The sequence below is a fragment of the Calliopsis andreniformis genome, chromosome 6 (genome assembly GCF_051401765.1).
Source record: "Calliopsis andreniformis isolate RMS-2024a chromosome 6, iyCalAndr_principal, whole genome shotgun sequence".
NCBI classification, from domain to species: Eukaryota; Metazoa; Arthropoda; class Insecta; order Hymenoptera; family Andrenidae; genus Calliopsis; species Calliopsis andreniformis.
Genome location: NC_135067.1, coordinates 12,693,532 through 12,716,526, shown reverse-complemented (window position 1 = coordinate 12,716,526; position 22,995 = coordinate 12,693,532). Strand labels below are relative to the sequence as shown.

General features: G+C 36.5%; 2 protein-coding genes across 4 annotated transcripts; both read right to left on the bottom strand.

The window, feature by feature from the left end:
• Positions 1-1,058: 1,058 nt before the first annotated feature.
• LOC143180743 (uncharacterized) lies at positions 1,059-12,114 on the bottom strand. Its single transcript, XM_076380688.1, has 11 exons — positions 11,996-12,114; positions 11,116-11,266; positions 10,888-11,046; positions 9,937-10,349; positions 9,378-9,855; positions 8,959-9,299; positions 8,656-8,861; positions 8,292-8,577; positions 8,078-8,217; positions 7,746-7,895; positions 1,059-6,685 (listed from the first exon to the last, which is right to left on the bottom strand). Exons 2-11 carry the CDS (start codon positions 11,236-11,238, stop codon positions 3,378-3,380), a joined length of 5,604 nt encoding a protein of 1,867 aa, XP_076236803.1. The 5' UTR covers positions 11,239-11,266; positions 11,996-12,114; the 3' UTR covers positions 1,059-3,377.
• A 2,717-nt stretch (positions 12,115-14,831) lies between these two features.
• Positions 14,832-21,995, bottom strand: LOC143180727 (tetraspanin-7). Of its 3 annotated transcripts, none has more exons than XR_013002168.1 (6): positions 21,826-21,995; positions 20,012-20,200; positions 19,273-19,443; positions 19,032-19,166; positions 17,647-18,553; positions 14,832-16,579 (listed from the first exon to the last, which is right to left on the bottom strand). XR_013002168.1 is itself a non-coding variant. In XM_076380669.1 (5 exons), exons 1-5 carry the CDS (start codon positions 21,901-21,903, stop codon positions 18,398-18,400), a joined length of 729 nt encoding a protein of 242 aa, XP_076236784.1. In that variant the 5' UTR covers positions 21,904-21,995; the 3' UTR covers positions 16,911-18,397. The 3 variants fall into 3 exon arrangements, 1 of the variants encoding a protein (XP_076236784.1); XR_013002169.1 differs by having other exon boundaries at positions 14,833-16,579; positions 17,999-18,553; XM_076380669.1 differs by lacking the exon at positions 14,832-16,579 and having other exon boundaries at positions 16,911-18,553.
• Positions 21,996-22,995: the final 1,000 nt, after the last annotated feature.

Below are 22,995 nucleotides of genomic sequence, written 5' to 3'. Positions count from 1 at the left end.
GTGGGATCGTGGCTTAACGCGTTAAAAGCATTGCACCTAAGGGACTAACGATCATCGTTTATCATTTGGTTCAAGTTCCAACTTAAAAAATACGATCGCCTAACCGTGTTCCTCGACGTAGCAGTGACAGCGTTCGCGAACATAATCACAGCACTCACGAGGACGAAAGCGGTGGTTAAAAGCTTTGTACTAAATCTCTTGACGTTGAATCTTCGAGGTAAGGACCATTTTACGCCAGATCGACGTCTCATCGTTTCATTTGTAGTAATTTGTACTAGCAACAAACTCTAACGAGTCAGAATTGTATACGTATACGGATATCGTGAACTAAACGACTCGTGTGATTTTCCCTACGCGTGATCGTTTCGTTTCGATGAACTGGATTGAACCGAGTTCGAGAAATGAGAGGGGAAAGGGGATCACGAAGATCAGTAGTCGATCTCATCAAGAGGAAATAAATAGAGCACAACGGGTACGAGCTAAGAAGAAATTGAACTAAAACGAAGTCGAAGATTTTTGTTGAACTTTCGCTCTGTTTTGGGTTCTCTGTGTAAAATCTTGTCTTCGTGGAAGCATTAAATAATATTTAAGGAATACGAATGATGGTGATGCTTGTGTAATACATGTCTGTATAGTGTCTATTTTTTATCTAGATTTGTTTAAGGGTCCTGCAAGACCCAGCGAATTAAATTATTATTTATAGATTCGTGCTGATGATGAAACTGCAGCCCTGCTGTTTAGGGGATTAGATACTACTGAAACTCATTATTGGCTCCTTTTTAAATACTTCGAAAAGTGCTTAATACTGTCTTGAAATTGAAATATTGATTTAATAATAAATATATATATGTATATATATAGTGTATATATAAATTCTCTATAAATTAAATTTAAAATGTGTAATAAAATGTTTTCGTTGAAGTTCTTTTTTTGTAAAATACTGCTCAATGATTTCTCGTACGAATCTGTATTATATTTCTATAGATAATTTGAAACGTTTTATATTAAAAATGCTGTCAACCTAAAAAGTGATGATACAATTCTCTGTATTTATAAAATCGAAATGATTAAATTTTGTACAATATTTAAAGCCAGTCAATTTCCATACTTTTTCACTTCTCATTGAAATACTGAAATTTTCACTGAAAAATAGTTATTCCACTACTAAATATTGTAGAGCCATTAAATTCTACTGATCACTGCGATCAAACCAAAGGGCTTATGGATTCATATTTAGCACTCTGAACCAACAGAAACTACGTATAAATAAATTCAAAGCTTCGAACAGAACGAAGAACAGGCAGACACCTAACTGTATACGAAATTGAAAAAATTGTCTAGCAGATCGAACCGAGATCCTAAATCAATTGCTATACTGTGATCCCGATCGTCCTCGAATTTTTGCTTATAATATAATACAATAAAACACTCGGTTCATGTATATTAACGTTATACACAACACACGTCCAATTACCATATGCATTACGAATTGTTAAATACGTGAGATGAATTTTCACCTCTCTCGCTCAACTAAAATCCTTTGGATTTAAAATAATATTCTCTTTGTAAGACGCTTATATGATCGTTATACTTTGCTAATTATGCGTGAATCACGCATACAGAACGACGTATTACGATTACGAATACGATTTCTCGGTGCAAATTTCAATACACCTTGCACATCTTCCTCAAATCGTGCCAATATTAATTTATATTAACGAGTTCGATATAAGAAAAAGATACCTATGAAACCCTACGCGTGACCAATTTTTGATCAACAATTGAGAGAACAAGTTCGAATATTCACGAAGAAGAAATACATTGGATGTACGTTCATCAAAGGTATCCCATTTGACTAATGTTAAGCTTTGCACAAAGTGAACTAACAAAGCTCGAAGTGTAGAACTTACGAGGAAAATAAAATTGTCTCTCTTTAATTTTTACATACTTTTGTAGGAGTAACAATATACAAGTCCCTTTAAAATAAAAGCTAATAATAAAATGGCTAATTTTGGACTTGTACTACTCTCCAACTCACCCATGTATATAATGTTAAAATGACAGTACTGGTCAAAATGTAATTTAATATTCATCTCCAAATTTTTCTCGTCATGTTAATATAACATCTTTTTAAAATTTTTGGATCCACGTAACAGTAAACAAGTAGCATTGTCATGTCCTTAAAATTATGAACTGTTTATACTGATGCTCCACAAATACCTATAAATAATCAGCAAATCTGTATACTACCACCCTGCAAAGTTACCTAAAAATCAGAGAGAGTCAAGTAAATTCTCCTCGACAGAACTGATCAAGATACAACTTGTAACACGGAAAGAAGCGACCAGGAGAATTCGTCGACTGAGTTTGTCGGTGAAAATTTTACAGATGGCTTTCATGGAAAGCATGTCTCGGTGGCGTACAAAAGACAAGACGAAACGATTACATTTTGTACGGCAAAGGTGACTTTTGTGCAACTGAAACCGTAATCCCTGTATGAACGAAGGGCAGTCAGCTCGAAACGGGTCTACCAGGTACGCCAAGTTCACCGAGAATTTCCTAAATGATTCGTTTCTCGTTCAGGTTGATTAATTACGATAGTAAAAGCTAAAACACTTTTCGCGTGCACCACACGGACGACAACGCACAGTAGATTCGATTTACTCGACGATGTAAGGCAGTCGAAACAGAAATCGCTATTATGAAATCGTTCGAAGACACAGATGGAGTTATTTAGACGACTTTCCTTTCGAATTTTCAATATCTCTTTTTTTTCTTTTAAATTCGTTTAATTAAATACGTTCGATAGAACGCCGGACGTAGATCCAACGGTACAGCCTTGCCCTTGTTACCTCAGAACGTTCACACGAGTTCAGCGGTTTCATTTACTTCGTTCAATTTATCCTTTAATTAAGATAGATAACCACAAGTTCCCCATGCTAACATTTAAAAGCTTTTTACATTGATCCTAAATAATTCTTTAGTGAAATGATCAAATGTCTCACAAAGTTTCGAGTTTCATCTGACACCTAGAACAATATTATTTTGCTATATTAATTATTAATAATGAATGTCATGGGTGGCGAATTTGAAAGCACTAGCAAAACTGTGATCATCTATCTTACTTCATTTAGGTACAACCTTACAAACGAATTTTAAAAAATACCAAATTCAATACGTGTGAGGTTCCAGACACTCGTTGCTCGACCAAACGATTCCACGATAACATATTTATCGGTGAGACGAACTTAGGTAACTTGCCATCACGAGAACGCGCGAGTCCTCGACTTATACTCCTGCTAATCCACCCCCGCGACCTGCATCAGGAGTATGTAAAGGGCAAGGCTGGCCCCAGGCACATCCATGCAATCCTCTACTCATCTGCGTTTTTTCTTCTTCGACCTGTTGCCTTTCTTGGACGTGGCACAAGTCGAGGAGGTCGAGCCATTGGCAGAGCTTCTCTCGACCGTCTCTCGGCCTGGACAGTCGCCCTCGGTGTTCGTGAACACCACGTTGGCGTTCAACTCATCAGAAGAGCTCGAACGTTCAGGCACGACCTCTTGCTCGGAGTCGCTCTTTTTCTCTGGATCCCTTTCGGGTTCTGAGGAGTCCTCCTTCGAGAACGTAGGGTCCAGAGGTTGATCGCTATCTACTTTGATGTCGTCGTCCTCCAGCTTCGAAGGCCTGGGTCGTTGCTCCTCTAGAGGCTGTTTCTCTAGAGGAGAAGTGGAAAGATTCACCAAAGTGCATTCACCTGGTGGCTCGCTGGGTGGGTTCTCAGAAGTTTTTCTAGTGGGTGACTTCAGTTCCAGCGTGTTAGAGAGAAGCTCTAGTTTCTTGCGGATCTTTTCCTCAATGGCGTGCAGTAAGTCCTTTGGGTCCTCTGGTTCTGGAGTCTTCTTTTTTACGATGGAGCTCCAGGAGCCTTCTGGTGTTTTAACAGAGTCTGTTTTTGCTTCAGAAGTTTCTTGTGGGTCGTCGATCACTGCTGAAGATAGACATGAGTCTCTTCGAAATGTCTCTTCAGTCGATTCCTCCATTATTGGATCGAAATCAGTTTCCTTCTTCGTTTCGAGCTCCCCTGAAGAAGTATTCTTCTTCCTGACGATACAGCTCCAAGATAATTCTGTCTGAGCAACAGTGTCTCCCATGTCGGATTCACTGACAGCCTCTCGGAGCTTCTCGATCATTGTTGAAGACTTCACTGAAGATTCATATTTTCGACGAGTTCTCTTTTCTTCGATAATCGACTCTTCAACGTTTGGATCGTCTTCCTTTTTTACCTCCTGATCCACTGTGGTTTTCTTCCTGATTGGCAAAGTCAAAGAAACTTCCGCTACCTGCGCAGAAGATTCCTCTGAATCCACCTCGGTGACAGCTTCTCGAAGTTTGTCGATTACCACTGAAGTTTTCGTTTCTATGTTCTTCTTCGAATCGTATACTTTCTTCTTCCCTGAATCTGATTTCTCTGAACCAGAGGTATATTTTAGAATCTCTATTGTGTCAGTTGTCTCTTCTACCTCCACGAGTTTACTGTCTTCTTTTCGAGTATCAAAGTCTAAGGAAGGAATACTGCTTTTCTTCTTCACGACAGAACTCCAGGAAAACTCAGACACTGGTTCCTGTGAACCCGTTTCTTTCCCTGTTTCTTCTGTCTTTGAAGCTTCAATTGAAATCTCAGAACCCTGCGAAGCGATTTCAGCACAGGATTTCTTGTTTTTCCGAGACTTCTTTGTACGTGTTCCGCAGACTTCAGACCCTGATAGAATTTTGCACTCTGGAGCCAAGGTTGTATCAGTAAAAACATCCATCTCAGCCTTCTGCATCGCATCTATATCAATAATCTCGATTCCTCCTTGTGGTCGTTTGATGGGAGCAACATTGGGAGGAGAAGTCTTGGTTAATCGACTTTTAATCTTCTTCAGAGGACTTGGATTCTCACTACCTCCTGTATCCTTCACGCTAACACATTCTTCTAGTTCTTCTTTCTTCTCTAAGTTCTTATTCTTCCAACCTTCAGCAGGTTTAATAATGACAGTCACATCCGCAGCTGAAGTGTCGCTCTCTATCACCACGATATCCTTCGACTTCTTGGTAGTCTTAGATTTCGTCAACTGCTCCGTCGAAATCTCCTGGGCCTTCCTCGTTACCTTTTCAAGATCACTTTTTATTTCATCTGACGTTATACTGCAGACATCAGAATGCTGCACATGCTCCAGATCATCGTCAGAAAAGGTACGTTTGCTGCTAGCAGCATTGGAGTCATCATCGCTACCTCTCTCGATTTTAGACCCTGGACTGTCTTTACATTTCTTATCAGGAGTTTCGACGAGCTCTGACGAGTGTATGTACTCTAAATCATCGTCGGATATCGTGTTCTTACTATTCTTTCTCTGCAGACTGGGAGTAGGACTCGACCAGCACGCAACGTCTATGCATTTGTCGCTGTCGATGCATTCAGGCTGGTGCAACTGTGTGATCTCTGAACTCTGAATATGTTCGATGTCTTCGTCTGACTGAACTGTACTATCTTTATTGCAGCAGGTGCTTTCAACTATGTGATACTCGCTGGAACTGAAATCGTCGGCTGAATCCGACGGTGGTGATTTGTACTTCTCTGTTTCCTTTGTATCCACTATAGGCTTGCATTCTTCCTTTTTATCTGCGGCCTCAGTGCACTTCGGTTCTATGGTTGGATCTGATCGTTTAGCTGAACCTTTTCCTACTGTATTACTCTCAGCTTTTGCTTCTTTGCTCTCTTGAACCGTGGAAGACTTCGACTTGCCCTTAAGCTTCCCTGTTGCAGTTTCCTTTCCAGATTCTCCAGATTTGCTCTCAATATTCTTACCCTTCTCTCCACTTTTCTCGCATCCTTTCTTCTTACCACAACTACTCTTCGAATCCTCGCTGGTATCCTCAATAACGATACTATCCTCGTGCTCCTTAAGAACATACTTCTTTAAAGGCGCCTTACTCTCGACTCGCTTCCCAATTCCCCCACCCGATCCATTTCTCGCAGACTTCTTCACAGGTTTCTCAGCCTCTACTTTCTTACCACTCTCTTTGGCGTAAGAGGAGCCGCGTCGCCCATGGGCCACCTTGTTCTCCATCAAAACAACGCTGTCATCGTCGCAATTGACCACATACTGGGCCTCCGACATGTTCCTCTCGTGTGCTTTGTCCTCTTTCTTATCGAACCTCTTGCACCAGGCAGTTTCCTTCGCCTGGGTCATAGGACTGCTCGGTATCTCGCCCTGCTCCACGCAGAGACTCAGACTGGTCGGCACGTCGCGGAAGGCCTCTTCTTTCCCGAAGTCGATGGAAGTGTTGCCAGGGTTGTTGATCGGGGCGATCTCCACGCAGAGCGCTTTCCTCTCCTTCACCTCGCGGATGTTCTCGTCGGGGACGCTGTCGATCGCTGGCTCGCTAGCCGAACGCATCTCGACGCAGATCTCCGTGAGATCCCGCAGCGTTTGGCTCTCAGGCTCCAGGTCGCCAAGAGACGCCGGGCCCTCCTCGGCGCATACGCTCCTAGGTGGTTCTGGCACGTAGCTCTCCTCCGCGGTATCGAACTCCTGACTGGAGTTAACGTCCTCCTCATCGGCCGACACGGTAATCACGGTGCCCAGAGGGTTGACGACTTTAGTTACCGGTTGACCCACCCTCTCAAATACCGATCGCCTCCCTAGTAACAGAAAAAGCCATTGGCAGGTATCAATATCGAGTCACAATATCTCCCTTGTACTAGGTCTTTGTGAGATAATGTTGTAAGCCTAACGTGTAGAATAATAGCTCGTATTCGTGGAGTCTTTTAAGTACAGCTAAACGTTGCATCGTGAGGGAACATAAATATACATAACGATTGACTCTCTCTCGGGGCACGTGACAAAATATCGCAATGATTTTTCGTAATTATGACCGAGTGTTCACACTGCACACCACAAAGACACAAACTTCATCGCTAAATGATACATTAAAGAAAAAGATAAGTTCAAATCACGTCCCACATTGCGTTGAAATTTTGAATGAAATCAAAATATTCTCTACGGGGTTAGTAGACTGTTCGCAGCCTTTTCGGTTGTTTACCTCGACTTGAAGGGTGGATGTTGATAAAAGTATGTATATATCGCTGTTAGTAAATAGATATACAATATCATTAAGGGTGGGGGGAAAACGGAGATACCTGCCTCTGGCCAGTTCTGTATCCACACAAACTTACAATCTAGCTGTCGTCCGTCACCAGATGCAGAAAGCAGAAGCAACGTGTCTATCTTTAGACGCGTGCTTGGAAAGATTAGTCTCATGAAATGATGAATTCGAATTAGCACGAAATTTCAATCGAAAGCCATCAGTTTTTTTTTGTTTTTTTTTTTTTTAATGAAAATATAAATAGAACACGCTTCCAATTTGACATTTAATGATCATTACTGTTCCTAAGAAATCTTTTATTGTTCTTTTTTTTTTAAATACAGACATGCTATGTTGGAAATAACTTTACTGCATTTAGCAGGAAGATCTATCGTTGATTGTAAGAATCGTAAGCTCAAAAATATGTTCAAAACACATGATTCGGGTATTTAAAAGTAATCATTTCGATAATTCGAATTGTATAAGATATTTTCATCGTTGATATCAATCGCTTTAAAGTCAAACTTTAGCGAGACATTAATAAATGGGATATGCCAGGATTTACATTTTTCTATGTCAAAGCAAAGCATCACACATCGCATTGTATGGTTACTTACCTGGTGCACGATGAGGTGCAATAGACGTCTCCAGCATAGCCTCGGCTAGATCCTCTCTCAACTGATTTTCACCGCTACCAACACCCGCGTTTTCACTATCTAAGGAGTCGCCATATGCCTCCATAAATCTTGGAGACTGTTCGTAACTGCCTGAAATAATACGAAAAGTATTACATGCATTAATTATACATATAAAAATACTGTTTGAATAAAAAAGTGGAAATACGATAGATATAACAACACAAGTAAGTAATAACATAAGTAAAAATGATCAAATTATGAAAACGAGTTTGAACAAGATACTATGTGGCATTGCTCCTGTATAAACTTACTTCCTGATCCATCGATCACCACAGGTACCAAAGATCTGGACGCAGCATGTGGCATATTGACAGGATTTGATCTCGCTGGACGAGACCCACCTGTTACTCCAATTTCAACAGCCTCAGCTTCAACCAGATTTACAGGCGCTCTATAATTGGCAAATTTTTATTTTTACCATATGTAGACAATGTCATATATTAAGAAACATATATTGAAACTTACCCGCTGGTCGCGTTATACGTTTTGAAAACAAACTGAGGTCCCATCCAAAGCCGCCTATGTGGACCAGCATGTGTGACAATTTCTACTTGACTTAACCAACGATCCTCAGCCGAATCAATGTCTTGAATATCTTTTGGTATATTAATTACACTCAGCAGAGGACTCGACGTTGGTAATAGTGGCACAATCTCTAACGAATTTGGAGATCTTATGAGTGGCCACTGACCTTTGGCTTCGACTTCTAACTCTATCATTGTATCGTCGCATACTTTTTCTTTTGGTACACCTGAAATGTTCATCAACAAATAAAATTTAACAGAAATTAACACATAATATCTTCATACTTTTTGAACGAGTGTCTTACCTGCGGCGGGTTTCGGTTCTAAATCATATTGTATCATATTTCCATGACACGCCATGATAAACAAGGAATCAACTGCTCTTTTTATAACTTTCACAGTAGATTCTCTTTGTGCATACATCCAGGCCCTTGGAGGTGCAAAGCAAGCACATATTTTTAATGGTAATGTACCACTGTCGTCGGAGTGCAATCGTTGTCTTTGTTGCGGCCTGTTAAACAATATAGGTTATGTACATGTAACTATAAGCAAAATGTCATATATACACGTAAAGTTTATAAAAGCTGATAATGAATACGTATAATTACCTCTGTTGGGCTGTACTGTTCACATGATTTAATGAAGATGGTTGCCGTATCTGTGCCAGAGGATGCAGTACGGTTGGATGAGGATAAGGAGGAAGTCTCGGATTAGAATATGGGTACACCGACAAAGGCAATTCCGTATGGGATACAGGAGAATGGGATCTGGTGCCATCGTCCATTAAACCTGCGCTTCTGTGAAATCTTGAAAGCCTATTTACAACATGAGGTGTGGAATGAGTTCGTACTCCTACCGGTCCACCGTACGGTGCTACCGGAAATACATGAGTAGTACCCCGTACAGTTGAAATTGCCGCCCAACGAGTATCGCTCGAAAATACCATATCCTAATACAATACAGTGTCAATAATAAGTCATTATGAGGAATAAAAGACTATAAAACAATAAAAGACTCGTCTAAGTACCTGTACTTTTGCAGTAGTATCTCCACGATGTAAAATATACAAATGATGTACTGCTGCCAAAGTGGGACCACCTGGATGAGGTTGAATTCTAAACACATGAAAATCGTGCCCTCTTTTGTCAGCGGTCATTAGCAATGCGCCGCTCAGATCAAAAGTCATGGCAACAATTGCATCGCTATGGGCAGTAAAATGAGCAATTACAGTCTCTATATTCGCGTCATCTAATTCCTTCTCTTCTTTTGCAGCTTGGAGATCTAATATCGTGATTACGCCTGGTTGAGTCACATCGTTGCCCGTATTATTAACAACTATCGGCGATACCGAATTGCCAGTCAAGCTCGAAGCAACGGTCTCTCCAAGGCCACGTAATCCTTTCCCTAAAGACTTTGCTGCATAAAGAACAGTAGCGGTATAACTTTGAACACCCTCGCCTTCGCAACCGCCGCTGCTTCTTTTCGCTGGTAATAATTTCTTTTCGCTGAAAATAATGCAAAATACTTTATTAACCTGAAATAGTGGACATTGGTGTCTTTTTCGATTTAAAAATTTAGATTCTCACCTGTAAGCGAGCCATCTTGTTCCTAAAGCAACAGGATTTGGATTTGGACCAGGGCTGGCATAGCAAGTGGTGACTGTTAATACATCTTCTAATGTTCGCGCATCGAATACCGCAATTTTTTCTAAGAATGTTACTACTATGGATCTTTTGTTCGCCAAAATGTCGCAGACAGGATTTTTGAATTTGATGCTTTTAGCTTGTTCCCCAGTTTTTAACGAAATAAAACTGATGTTGCAAAATTGTGGTCCAGGTCCAGCTGAATCACATATTGCTACCATTGGCCGTTTCAAATCAAACAAATCAGCGTGTTCGTCGTCAGTCTTTGGATTCGGTAAAATTCTCAGAGTGCGGACCACTCCCTGACGCCATGATAAAACTTCAGTTGCTTCTCCTGTTGCTGCTATTAACCACACCTGTAATGAATAAAATTTATTATTATACTGCTTGTATAAATTATAATACCGCAAAGGACAGCAATAATATAATTAAATAATAGTAAACAACCGAAACAATTTTATAAAGAAAATTTCTACAACATAGATATTTAATTCTCTTTAGAGAAAGAAACTTAAAATACTTTGTCATTATCTTTAGCCACATGTATTCTCTCACTTTGATAATGAGTGTGTTTGTTTGGATATTATGTCTTTTAGATAAAGCAAGATTTATACATTCATAAGCAAAAATATAGCTTTAAAATTTATGCTAAAGATATACTACAAATACATACTTAGAAAGTACATGAATCTGTGGAAAGTTTTCACTATTAATTTTTTATTTAATTAGAAATTTAAATAAGATTATCTATACAACATTGATAAATATTATTTTTTACAAATATCACTAATGAAAACATTGTTAAATGATTTTCTTACACCCATAAAATCTCCATTAAACATATTTAATCTACTTACACTATTTAAAGAAAGACTGTACATAAAATGAGCAAACCTGAACTCCAGTTGTGTAACCAAGCACCAGTAACAAAGGTGGTGTATTAGAGCCTTCATTGTAATCTGGGTATAGGGCTGGATCATTAATGTCTGCATACTCAAACCGTGCCCATGATATAGACTCTTTATTATCAGAATTTGGTGTGCCAGCATAAGCCTGTACTCAAAAAGAATAATATATTTTATAAAGAAAATTATCAGAAGGACAATGCCTCAATATACCAACTTGTGGAACAATGTCATTAATAATTCCCGCAACACTATCTATAATTGATCGATCGACTATTGGTTGAGGTGATACAATTTGAGCTCCTTTATGCACACCGCGTCTTGGAGAGTCTGCAGACATTTTTTCTTCCCAAACTGAATATTTTTACCTGCAAATAATATTAATTAATTCCATAAATCTTTAACTTCATTATGGATTTCTTTCTGCAATACTTAATATTACTCTAATTTCCCATTCTTGTCAAAATTAATCACTTGTTATCGATAAATAGTACACTGTATTTACATAAACAGACTCAATTTGACATTACAACAATTTATAGACATCAACTTATAAATATAAATACAGTGATATTGTTATTATACATAACAAAAACGAAACAATAATAAAATAAAATAAAAAACAAATTCCTAAAACCTCAGAACATGAAAAAAATTGACACTCGTTACGCGTTAAAAATTCATTTTATCGCGTTAAGATTAAACGTATACGTTGCACATACTTCTATTAATAACAATACGATACATAATGCAGAAAAATCGTACGACACGATTAACGATTAACAGTTAGCCAGAACTATTACAAAAGTGTCGTCGCTCGGAAAATTTCGCGAAACGTTATCTGTCCATCAGATAATGCACAAATGAGTAACAGAGGGGAAACAGTAGTGGGAGAATCTATTTTGCCTGTTAAAGAATATTACACAATCCCAATACAGCTGTTCGTTACTCGTAAGTTCAGGGACGATTAACAAAAAGGGAAACGCAAATGACGAAACGACGATACGAGCGAACGCCTAATTAATCACTGCACGAAAAAAACGATCACCGCTGCGTTGAGATCTCGATAGGAAACGAAACAGAGAAGAAACTCGTACCCTGGCGTTAAAAGAGCGACCCTGACATTTCGTCGAACAAAGGGGGTAGAAGGCAGTTTTATCACAACAAAGCTGTCGCTCCTCGCGACGTCGTTATATCGCCGTCTCGCGGATAGACGTTCACCGTTCGATCGTTTTCGCGTGAACGGGAGACAGAATTTTCGATTTACCTCGCCATAAAACTGTATTTTCATACTGGGAAGCTCGCCATCTCTGAGACGACCTTCTACTGCGTCATTCTGCGAGTGACTGACACACAACACACAACCAGAAAACGACAGTGATGTCACCCCGCCCGCGAAACGTCAATCTTTTTGTTCGAAACGCGAAGCGCGTCGGTAAGGCTTTAGGTCGCGACGATAACCGTCGGATACGATCCACGTTTCGACGTGCCGACGAGGGTGTTGGGGAATGTCGCTCGTTAAAGGGTATCGCGTATCATAACGACGGCGACGGTCCGTTTCGTTGGAAATACGAAAACAATAATCAGCTGATTCAGATAAGGAAATGGTGGGAGAGGGGAGACCGAGAGAAAAACGAACCACGGACCTTTGCTCGCGTCATCGGTGATTCGACTAGATGGCATAATTCATATTGAAAACGCGACGAAATTAATGAGGCACAGGGATGTTTGAAAATCGAGGGAAAAGGGAATCTTTGGTTTGTTGAGAGTTTATGGTCGCGACGAGGAGTAGTCAATTCTGTTTAGGGATATTTCAGGGACTCTGATTCTGGTTTTTAAAGGGATTTAATGTTGAGATTTGAGAGGATACACTTGATTTCTGATGTTTGTCACCAGAGGGCTGCGAGCAACTATTGATTCTCGAAAGTGGTGAATTTTTTTAAATAGAATATAGATACCTATGTTTCTATTTGGAATTAAATATCTTTTTGTTTTTAATCAGTTTTTAGCTTTAACTCAGTGTAATAAGAGTAGCATACTTCTGTGCTAGGGATTCTTTGACGATTAGAGGTTAGTTCAAGTGATCACCGATAGAGGCGTCGTAGTTGAAGAAGTATGCACAGGCAGCTATGGAAGTATGTTCACTGTATATAGAGTACGTATTCATAGGCATTAATAGCCATTGAATTTGAATTTAAATCTGACTGTAAGTAGCACTAGAGAACTAGCCACTAATAATCACAGAAATTCGAGTGTTGTGTTAACGTCTTCCTATTACATTGTGATCAAGACTTATTCAAGACTTAGTTGTAATTTACTCTTAGACTGAACTTCAAATTTAAATCGTAAGTGCCAGAAATGAATATTTACATACCACAGTTATTTTCTCGGGAGACAGATACCTGGAGTCAGTAGCTTACCCCCTCCCGCCACCTATCAGTCACTTCATGAGAATCGCGGGCATACTGAAATTGAGACGACAGGTCATAACACGTTTGGTGGCAGTCGAAGAGGTCGGTCGCATTAGAAACTTCGTGATTAATACAGTGTGTGGTACGTGTCATTTATCAACTAGTAATTAACCATTCTAAATACTATTAGTGCTTTTGTTCACTGTCTATTACTACTTTCATTTCAAATCAGCAAGCTTTTAAAAGTATATTTAATATTTTACAAAAAGTGGGACTGATTTTTGCGTTTCCTCTCTGTTCTACATTTAGTATTAATTAATAGTATACGTATACATCGAATTTCGATATTTTATTATATATTTCGTGTTAAAATATTTAGTAGCTGCGATATATTTATATTTACTCAAATATATTTGTTCTGACATCATTTTCTCTGTTCTGTTATAGATAATTGACTGGAATCAAAGTGAAGGGAATTCGCGCCATAGTGAAACGGACGCCATGACAGTTAACGGTTATTTTAAACGAATTTTAGATAGAGTTGGTGTAACTTAGATTTTTGAACAAATTTGTGATCGCGTGCAATGCGATTGTAGAGTCAGTGTTTGCTGTGCAGTTTTTGTTTCGTCTTAGAAAGAGCAAGGTAGCTCATTTTATCAGTAGCGTCCATTGACATTGTAAAAACACGCTGTGCATATTATTAGAGTCAGTGTTTTAACCAAGTTATATGAACAATTCTAGAGCACCGCGAAACTTTATGTAGGAGAGTAGAGTCAGTGGTTTTAGCTAGCTAATAATTTTCGGTCGCGTTTATAGTACTTTATTGTTATTTTTTTTTTTTTTATCGCTAAAGAGTGCCGATATATCGATATTTTAGTGTCGTGAAAAGCGAGAGTTGGTGAGCTCAGGCGTCGGAACGTGAAGAATAATGTAAGTATTGCTTTATTTTATCGAAATTTTAAGCACAATTTGAAAATCATAATTTAGGTCTTAGAATTTGAAAAATTGAAAATTTAAAAATTTGAAAATATAACGTATTTGAATATTTAAAAAAATTTGAAAACTGATTTTCTAATATTTTTTATTTTTTTTATTTCAGGCCCAGCAGACACCCCCTGGGTAATTCGTCGAGCTGCCTTCATCCCGTGGGTGTTAAGGTAAGACAAATTATTGTTATGTAGTTTTATGCAAGCATTTTATGCTCAATTAATTTGAACTAAACTATGTTAGGTGTATAATTGAATACAAGATAAGTTAGGATTATTAAGTTAATAAACTCATTAGATTTTTCGCGTAGGTACTTAGAATGAAGTTCCTTGCGTTGCGTGTTTGCACGACGATTAAAATAATCATTTTGCAAACAAGCATCAATATATGTAAAATATTATTTTTATGTAAGTGGAGGGTGGAAAAAATATATTCGACATTATTTGACATATAATTATTAATTTGACATATTGTTGAGTTATCAGTGATATCCACAGAAATCAAATATTTAAATAGGTTAACGAAATAGGCCAGGAAACTGTTATGACATGTTATCAGTATTATTTATCTTTATTTAAATATACTTGGAACATGTGTAAAATATGTATATACATATATTATAACATAATAATTATAAGAAAATTACGGAATTCAAACAATTACGATACTATTTATGAGGTATATGATTTTAATGCCGCAACACTAATTGTTTGAGAATTGAGTCTCGAAGAATAACTGTTTGCGGATTAAAATACTTACACGTTGCGTGCGATTATGTTATCTACGATGAAATATAATATATATGTATGTATATATATATCTTTTAAATATTTATATATGAATATAATAAATATATTTTGCAAGATTCAATATTTTATATGCGAATATGATACAGAGACACGAAGTAACACAGTTTTAACACGTTCAATTAACTTGAACTTGAATAAGGCGCCCGTGAAAAAATACAGAGTCGAAGATTCTCAAAATTTTCATTGTGCTTTGAAACATTTAAGTTCGTGCATTTAAATTTTCAAAGTTACTTAAAACAACGTGAACATAAATGAATACTCTACCTATGCATGAAAATTAACAGAATTAACAATTGACATATTTCCCCTTTTGTCACATATTTGATTAGTTCTCTGATATAGCACAGAAAAGCGTCTTAACCAGAAGATACATTTAGACATAGAGATTCTTTTTATATTGCACAAAGATTGTTCAGTAAGATTCTCACGTCAGTATAAGCTTTGCACGAATACTTTGCGCTTCTTCGATGAATGAAAATTTCTTAATGAAATAAATTCATAATTTGAAACAAGCTATATTAAGATTATCTACTGTTAACAAAAATAGAAGTATTGTATGCCTAGGAAGCGTAGCGTTCGTAGTATATTTATAACAGATAAAATAACAGATATTGAAAACTAATTTCGAAATTTCGTTTACTATTGCATCTTTGATTTCCTTCAGATTTTACGTTATTCTGTATTTTGTAACAATATTTGCTTAGACGCTGTACATGCAATATATTATTCGCTCTGTTCAACGAAAAATATAACATTTAAAATATAACATGGATATAACATTCGAATTAACTTATTTATAAATATTGTACCATTAACAATCTGCCATCGCAAAAAGGAAAGAGGATTACTATCGGAATTCCCTATCTACTTTTTCATCAAGTATCTCAAAAAATAAACGTTTCGCTGTAACACAGTTCTTAATTCTATCCGCTGAAAAATATACACTCGATTCAATCTGTGCGTATCTATTACATATTTACGGGAAAACAATCAGTTCTTCTTAATATTAGGCGTCCAATTATATTTTCCTTCGTTATCTACACTATTTTTAAAGGTAACATATACCAATTTATTCTCAGATAAGGGAAAGAAAAAAAAATAAATTCCTGGAATACAGGGTGTTTCAAGGTCTTGTATAGCAAAATGCATTAGTATGTTTCATAGATAAAAATTATACTCTATTATTTTTATTTTTATTCATAAACCATAGTTGTAGGTTGGGTTAAAAAATTCTAGGATAATCTATATGAATTTTGATAATCCATAGTTTATTATCAATCCTGATTTGAGGACTTATTTCAATGAATTACTATACACGTTTTCAATAGCCTACGAAGTAAAGAAACGATCGAAAAAGTCTATTTTGGACACCTAATATCGATTTCCGTAAAGCGAAACGATTCATTAAAGTGATTCTAGTAATTGTAGATATCCCATTCATCCGTTTGTAATTTGATTGCCGGTCCACAGAAACCTGGAATTTTATTCGGCACTTACTGTTATCGACTTTCATATTCCTTGTTTCCACTACATTCATTTTAAAGTCCTCTTATCTAGCGTTATCTAGTTTCTATAATATAAAGAAATGCATTTTTTGCAAGATTTAAATACAGTCAGTAGAAGTGATAAAATGAATTTTCTGAGACACATTTATGTTGGATGAAATTTAAAATATCTTTTTTTTTAATTGTGGTAGCTAACAAATAATTCTAGTTTATATGGAAAGGAACTATTATTGATTTAATTATGTTCTTTCCCTGTTTTGTGTCTTTAAATGTATTTAATTTAAAATTTCAAAATAATCAAAATAAATGGATTCATATTTGCTATCCTAATAGATTAGAAATAATGACGATATAGTTACCATGCAAACAAGCATAACGGATATTATAGCTCAAACACTTTCTTTTTTGTATTCGTGTATTTATCACGATGAAATCACAACTATCATCATCATAAAATATGTCATCAGTTATCAGTTTAGATTTTTTTAGTAACATTGAAATAGGACATCGAAATGTAGTACAGTATAGTGAGATTCATTGAAAGAGATAGAATGAGAATTGATAATGATTCACGTGCCAGAACAATATATAAACCATAGCCACGTGTTTTACTATCAAATGTAACAGAATACTATAAATGCAGAAATGCATGCAAACGTGTATGTATGTTAAAGACCAACAATCCCTTCTAACTTTAATCTTTCGAATTCCCACATTTGATTGACAATCATCATATAAAGATACACAAAACAGCACCTATAATTTTCAAAACTACTTAAAAGAAAGAACTATCCACTAAACTAAGAACTATCATAAGCAAAAGAAATCATTGATTTACAATATACGAATAACGCTTATAGTCTTGAATTGAACCAAACTTACGATTTGTCACTTTGAGATTTAAAACAAATATATGAACACAATGGTGGTGAGTCAGTATAAAAATAGGAAAAGTAAACTGTTATCTGGGGATTCGAAATGATACCTATACATATAGTTTAATGAAAGAGAATTTTAAGTATTTTTATTGACTTACGGCTCCCCATCTTCTTTTTGTGGTATTCGACTTTCAGTACTAGCTGTTCTTGTCCTAATCAAGATGTTGAATAGTCTTTCAAAGACAAACGTGTACTGTATGCATTTCATTTCTGTTGTGCGTTTTCGTTCTTGTCCAACTAAACAATTTTGTTCATTTTCCATTGTGGCTCAGACGTGTTTCTATTTCATGCACCCAATTCACGAACGAAACATTAAAAATTACGGTTCACATGCTTCGTCGACAATCGTCGACCTACTGAAACGAGGGCCAACTAAACGCAGCGGAGAACCTGCATCTTTTATCAACCTCTGATTCGCTTGTGTAGAATTTTCTTTTTCCATGCACATACCTAAAAGTGTACACTCATGGTTCCGACAGAATTTCCCTCAAATCTTCCTGATTTAAACAAATTCGTTCGTTCAGAATATATTTTTTGATGGCATGGTGAAGAGACGTGATGTTATCATTAGAAAGAAGTTTTGGAAGAACATTTATCAATCTCGGTTCGATCAGTTCAGAGCAATGCTATTTGATGTTTGTACTGTCATGTTAAGCACAATGAGACAAGCTGTGGCTTTGCAGTCGCCTTACAACGTTTTTATAATTATCTCGTACGCGCCCGTGCAACTTTGGAAATTGTTATCATAGAATGGAGAATTGTTGTTAGAAAACGTCATAAAACTGCTCTGCCGAGCGATGCAGACTTCTCTTACTGGTGCGACGGACATTTCTGCGAGCGATGGAAGCTTTAAGCAACTTGCTCGTACTTGGCTTTGTTGATGTGACTGGCCAGACAACACGCTAAGAAGACACCTACGAGCGGGAAGAATGCTACCCCAATGGCTGTTCCCGCGACTAGGCTGATGTTGGAATTGATCAAGTCCAAAACACGAATATAGCAGCCCTGGAAATTTCAATTTTACAAGTATAGTTTAGGACATTTCATACGCGTGAAAGGTATCTGACTCGGGACTTATTCTACTGCCAATGTGCATTAGTCAGACCAGAGTACTAGCGCAGCGAAATAAGTAGAATAAGTCTTAAGTCAGACACGCACTATCCGTATTTTCTATTTGAAAATTTCATTTTCATTTTATTCTGACTTATAGAAACATCTTTTAAAAGTACTAACACCTGTTGTTGAATACCCTGTATAGAGGTGTGAAGAAACTATGAGCAAAAATTTTAAACTTTTTTAATAGGCTGGGTGTAAGTAGAGCAAGTATTTTTGGACAATGAATTATCGGTAGAAAATGTATAATTATCTGTTTGAGAAGCTAATCTGTAGTTGGTGTTAGTATAACGTAATGTAACAAGTCCTCTGCAAATTCATAGAGAAACATTCAGTTTCCTCAAAATACAAATTTTATTTTTAAATTTACCTGAGTGTAAATATCGTTCGTATTATTAGTATCACATGTGTCCTTCGGCACTTTGCAACAAGATGGTGGAACCTCCTTCAGTGGGTGCAACATATTTAACCAATCGGCATAACCTCTGTTACCACAGCACTTCAACTGTAAATTAAATCGCGTATTATTCGAGCAGTACACTATTTCATAATATTCTGTCGATATTGTTACAACTAGTTTAAGGGATAGATTTCTCAATTGAATGACGTACAGTGTATTGCATGATATCGATATGAGAAGTCTTCGTCTCGTCCTTTCCATAAACAGCCATGCTTTCGTTGAGACCCTGATCGAATCTTTCGTTCAAGCTACTTTGATAAGCATAAACCGATGCACCAGCTCCAAGTTCCAGTAACGCGACTACAGCCAAGAATGCACCATACTGAAAATCAAAATTTTGTTCAGAATTTGATTTTTCTTTCTTTGAAAATTAATATCAGAAAGTGTTTTCTAATGAAACACAGTACTCTGTTGTTGGTTCTCTATTTAATTTTGAGTTATGGGCTTATAGTAAAAATTCTGTCTAGTTGCCAATAGATTACAGAAATTTCGAAAGATAATTCTACAAAATTGACTTTCTATCAAAGTTATGTATTATTGTTGCAATGTTGCAAGAACGTCTAAAGTCGACGTGGGATGTGTCTGACCTGAACCTTATTCTACTACCTATTCTACTTATTCTAAAGCTTTAAGCTTTAGTCTTAGCTGCGATGCAAGTAAAATCAGTCAGTAGAATAAGTCAAGTCAGACATATTTCGCTAAACTCAAATCCTTTTTCATCATTCTTGACTTTCGTTTTATTTCAACATATGGAATCACTCTTTAAAGTTGTTAAATGAAAATACTGTTTTATTACTAAAAAAAAAACTATATTCCTGGAAAAAATATTACTTAATATAAATATTTCATTACACAAAGTAGGTTAATCATTAGAAAAATATTATTTTTACCAAGTACAGAAGAGCTGGATGTCCGCGGGCTGTACAGCAGCAAGCAAGAGTTGCTGCCAAAGTTAGGATCGCGCCCAAACTTGCCAATGCTAGCAAAGCAGCTCCGCTGCCGTCCATGCTCATGTCAACGTAGTCTCGAAGTTGAATTCGCATCCAAATGCCGATGCATAGCATTAGTATACCAGATGCCTAAACAATTCATTAAAAGAATTAATATTAAGACTGTTGCTAAGTTTATACAGGGAACTTCAAAATAAGTTATACATATGTTTGCAGCAATTCTATTTTTAATTCAAATAATACTTATAAAAGTAGTACGTAAAATAAATAATTTTGATAAAGTAATTTAAGACATATCCTGTTTGGATTATTTCATTTATCGCGATTTTATGAGAACATTCATTCAAGCTACGAAATAGCATAAATAAATTTTCTTCGTGACGCGTAAAGCATTTTTGCTGGCACATAAAACACAATTTATAGTTATTACGTTTAACATCTGTATTTCGTATTTTTTACAATATGCGTTTGCAACGAGCAACGTATTTTTTACATATTTTAGTTTTATTTTGTTTACTTTCTTGCGACGTTGTGGAACATTAATTATAAAATACACATATTTATTTTGAACCTTCTCTGTCGTAAGCTGCTTAGACTGATAATGTGCTCATAGGTACAGGATGTTGATATGAGAAATGATAATAGCGATAACTAACTGGCGATGTTAATAAGAAGATAGTTTTTTAAATCGAAGTATTGAAACCAGAAGAAATTGTTGAAACTATTTTTATTTTTATAAAGGTGGAGGTGTTTACTAAAAAAAGATATTTAAAAGAAAATAAGAATTTGTGTAGTTTACGAATTTTTATCATTGAAATTTGTAATTTTGTATAGTAAATTTAGTATGAAAATTTACAGAAAAAAATAATCTCATTGAGATTTTAATCTTATGGGTGCGTGCTCATGAAAATTTGTGTCAGTGATGCTTCCGGAAAAGATCAATCTTATTACGTGAGCGTGATCTTGTTACATTACTGATATTTCATCTATATAATACTCTATACTTGGTAACATTATACGTTTAATTAGAAATTCTGTATAATCTTTTTAGATACCTAAAATTAAATATTCTTTTTTGAAAGATACGAAATATACTTTTAAGCTAGTATAGGGTGTTAAATTGGAAAAAGACCATTGATTATCTGAAAATAGTAGAAATATAAATATAAATACAGTATAGGTAGAGAACAAAAAAGAATATCCAAATTTTCGAAAACGAGTCGAAAGAACCCAGCTCATTCAGATCGACAGTAAAGAATTTAAAATAGAAAGCTTTTTAAATAAAAATCTACCATTAATACGAGAAAACTCGTAAAGAAGTAGGAACACACTCCCTCAGTCTTAACTTATCAACCTTTCCATCTTGCTCTACTTTATTATTAATTATTATTTGCAGATTCAGACTAATTTCCCCCAATTTACCCTATCCAATTTACTATAAAATTCTTTAATAGTTCTCTAACTAAAAAATATCGAATAGGCTAAAGAAAAGATCGCGACCTCCCCATAAGTTTCCAGAAGTCCACAAATGTTACATCATTTTCGCAATACTTTTTCTCTTCCCCCGAGAACTAAAAGAAAAGGCGAAAATAACGCGCGGAAAGCACAGGTGGAATTTCGCTAGCATCATGACAGCGACGCTATAACGAATTGTGCAACAGTTGGGTGGACGGTGTTCTCGTCCCAGGATTCAGGACTTCTTTAGGGTCTACGTGTCAAGGGTGGATTCGAGGCAGGTGAATCGATTCGCTTACCCAAAAAACGACGTTGAAAAGCATCAGCAACGTCTTCATGCAGGCCATCGTGGCCACCGTCTCCAAACGTTTGCTCATCTTTCGTCCTAGGTTCCCTCTGTCACTCTGTGTCTGCCAGTCGTAAGACGATCTCTCGATGAAATTTTGGGAAAGTACTACGCACTACTCGCCTGTAACGAGTGAGAAGGCGATCGATTTGCAGCGAGTTTGCACGAGCTTACGTGTTTGCGTGCGTGGCTTGCCCCACCAGTCGGTGCATGCGCGCTGTCAGACCTTTTGGTCCTGTTGGTTCTCATACGGGGTGGTTCAAAATTGTAGGTCAATTGATCAGGAAGCGATAAGGGAGATAAGACAAATTTTCGATTTAATAAATAGAGTGCTTTAAATTTTTTAGGGAGAAAACTGAAACACTGGGAATAATGGGGTGCGGGTTTTTAAGGGTTTTAGAAGAATTATGTTTGTAAGATTATTAATTAGTATTAGCTAGATTCTTTAATGGTTAGTACATACTACAGTTACATGCATACTATTCTGAGTTTCTTCAGAATTAAAAAGATAGGGGGAGAATGCTTTGAAGTGGTTGATGTAGAGCTGATTGCTGGTCAACATTTTCAAGATTTAATGATTAAAAAAATAGAACGAAATTGGAAGCATGCTGGGCACTTGAAAAAACTATGATTATTTTCTACCACCCTCTACTTCATTGATCTCTAATTCTAATTCACTTTGCATTTAAGGGATTGTTTTTTCCTTATTATTCATATAAAAATAAGTTTTCTTTAACCATTTTTACACTTCCACTAAATATTACAATGGAAGTAAAATAAACGTATTGTCTGGTTTTTTAATGTTTGTTTTTAGAGAATTTATAGTCTTTCGTGTTAAGAAGTCTTATATCAATGTTGCGTGATGTTAGAATATACAGATTGGTGATGCAAGAGGGTTAAAGTAATATACACTAGATTTCTATAATACTTACGTTACAAACCATTACGTGGCTAATACTGGATAAGAAAAAAGTGCTAAATCTTGTAGCTACAGATGAATTTTTTCAGACGATTTTTGCGTAGATATGTAACTCAAAGGTATCTGATAGCTACTCTCTCCATTTCAAATTTTTCGTTTTCAATTTCTCTTTTTAATAAATTATACTGATTATAGATCTGACAA

What these genes read in the sequence shown, in the direction of transcription:
- LOC143180743 (XM_076380688.1), bottom strand. Translation starts at nt 11,238, where the DNA reads ATGTCTGCAGACTCTCCAAGACGCGGTGTGCATAAAGGAGCTCAAATT. An exon ending in ATACTACTGCAAAAGTACAG is followed by an intron (nt 9,300 to 9,377) that starts GTACTTAGACGA and finishes GTATTGTATTAG; the next exon opens with GATATGGTATTTTCGAGCGA. An exon ending in GGTGATCGATGGATCAGGAA is followed by an intron (nt 7,896 to 8,077) that starts GTAAGTTTATAC and finishes GTATTATTTCAG; the next exon opens with GCAGTTACGAACAGTCTCCA.
- LOC143180727 (XM_076380669.1), bottom strand. Translation starts at nt 21,903, where the DNA reads ATGAGCAAACGTTTGGAGACGGTGGCCACGATGGCCTGCATGAAGACG. An exon ending in ATCCAGCTCTTCTGTACTTG is followed by an intron (nt 19,444 to 20,011) that starts GTAAAAATAATA and finishes TTTGATTTTCAG; the next exon opens with TATGGTGCATTCTTGGCTGT. An exon ending in TCGATATCATGCAATACACT is followed by an intron (nt 19,167 to 19,272) that starts GTACGTCATTCA and finishes TTTAATTTACAG; the next exon opens with TTGAAGTGCTGTGGTAACAG.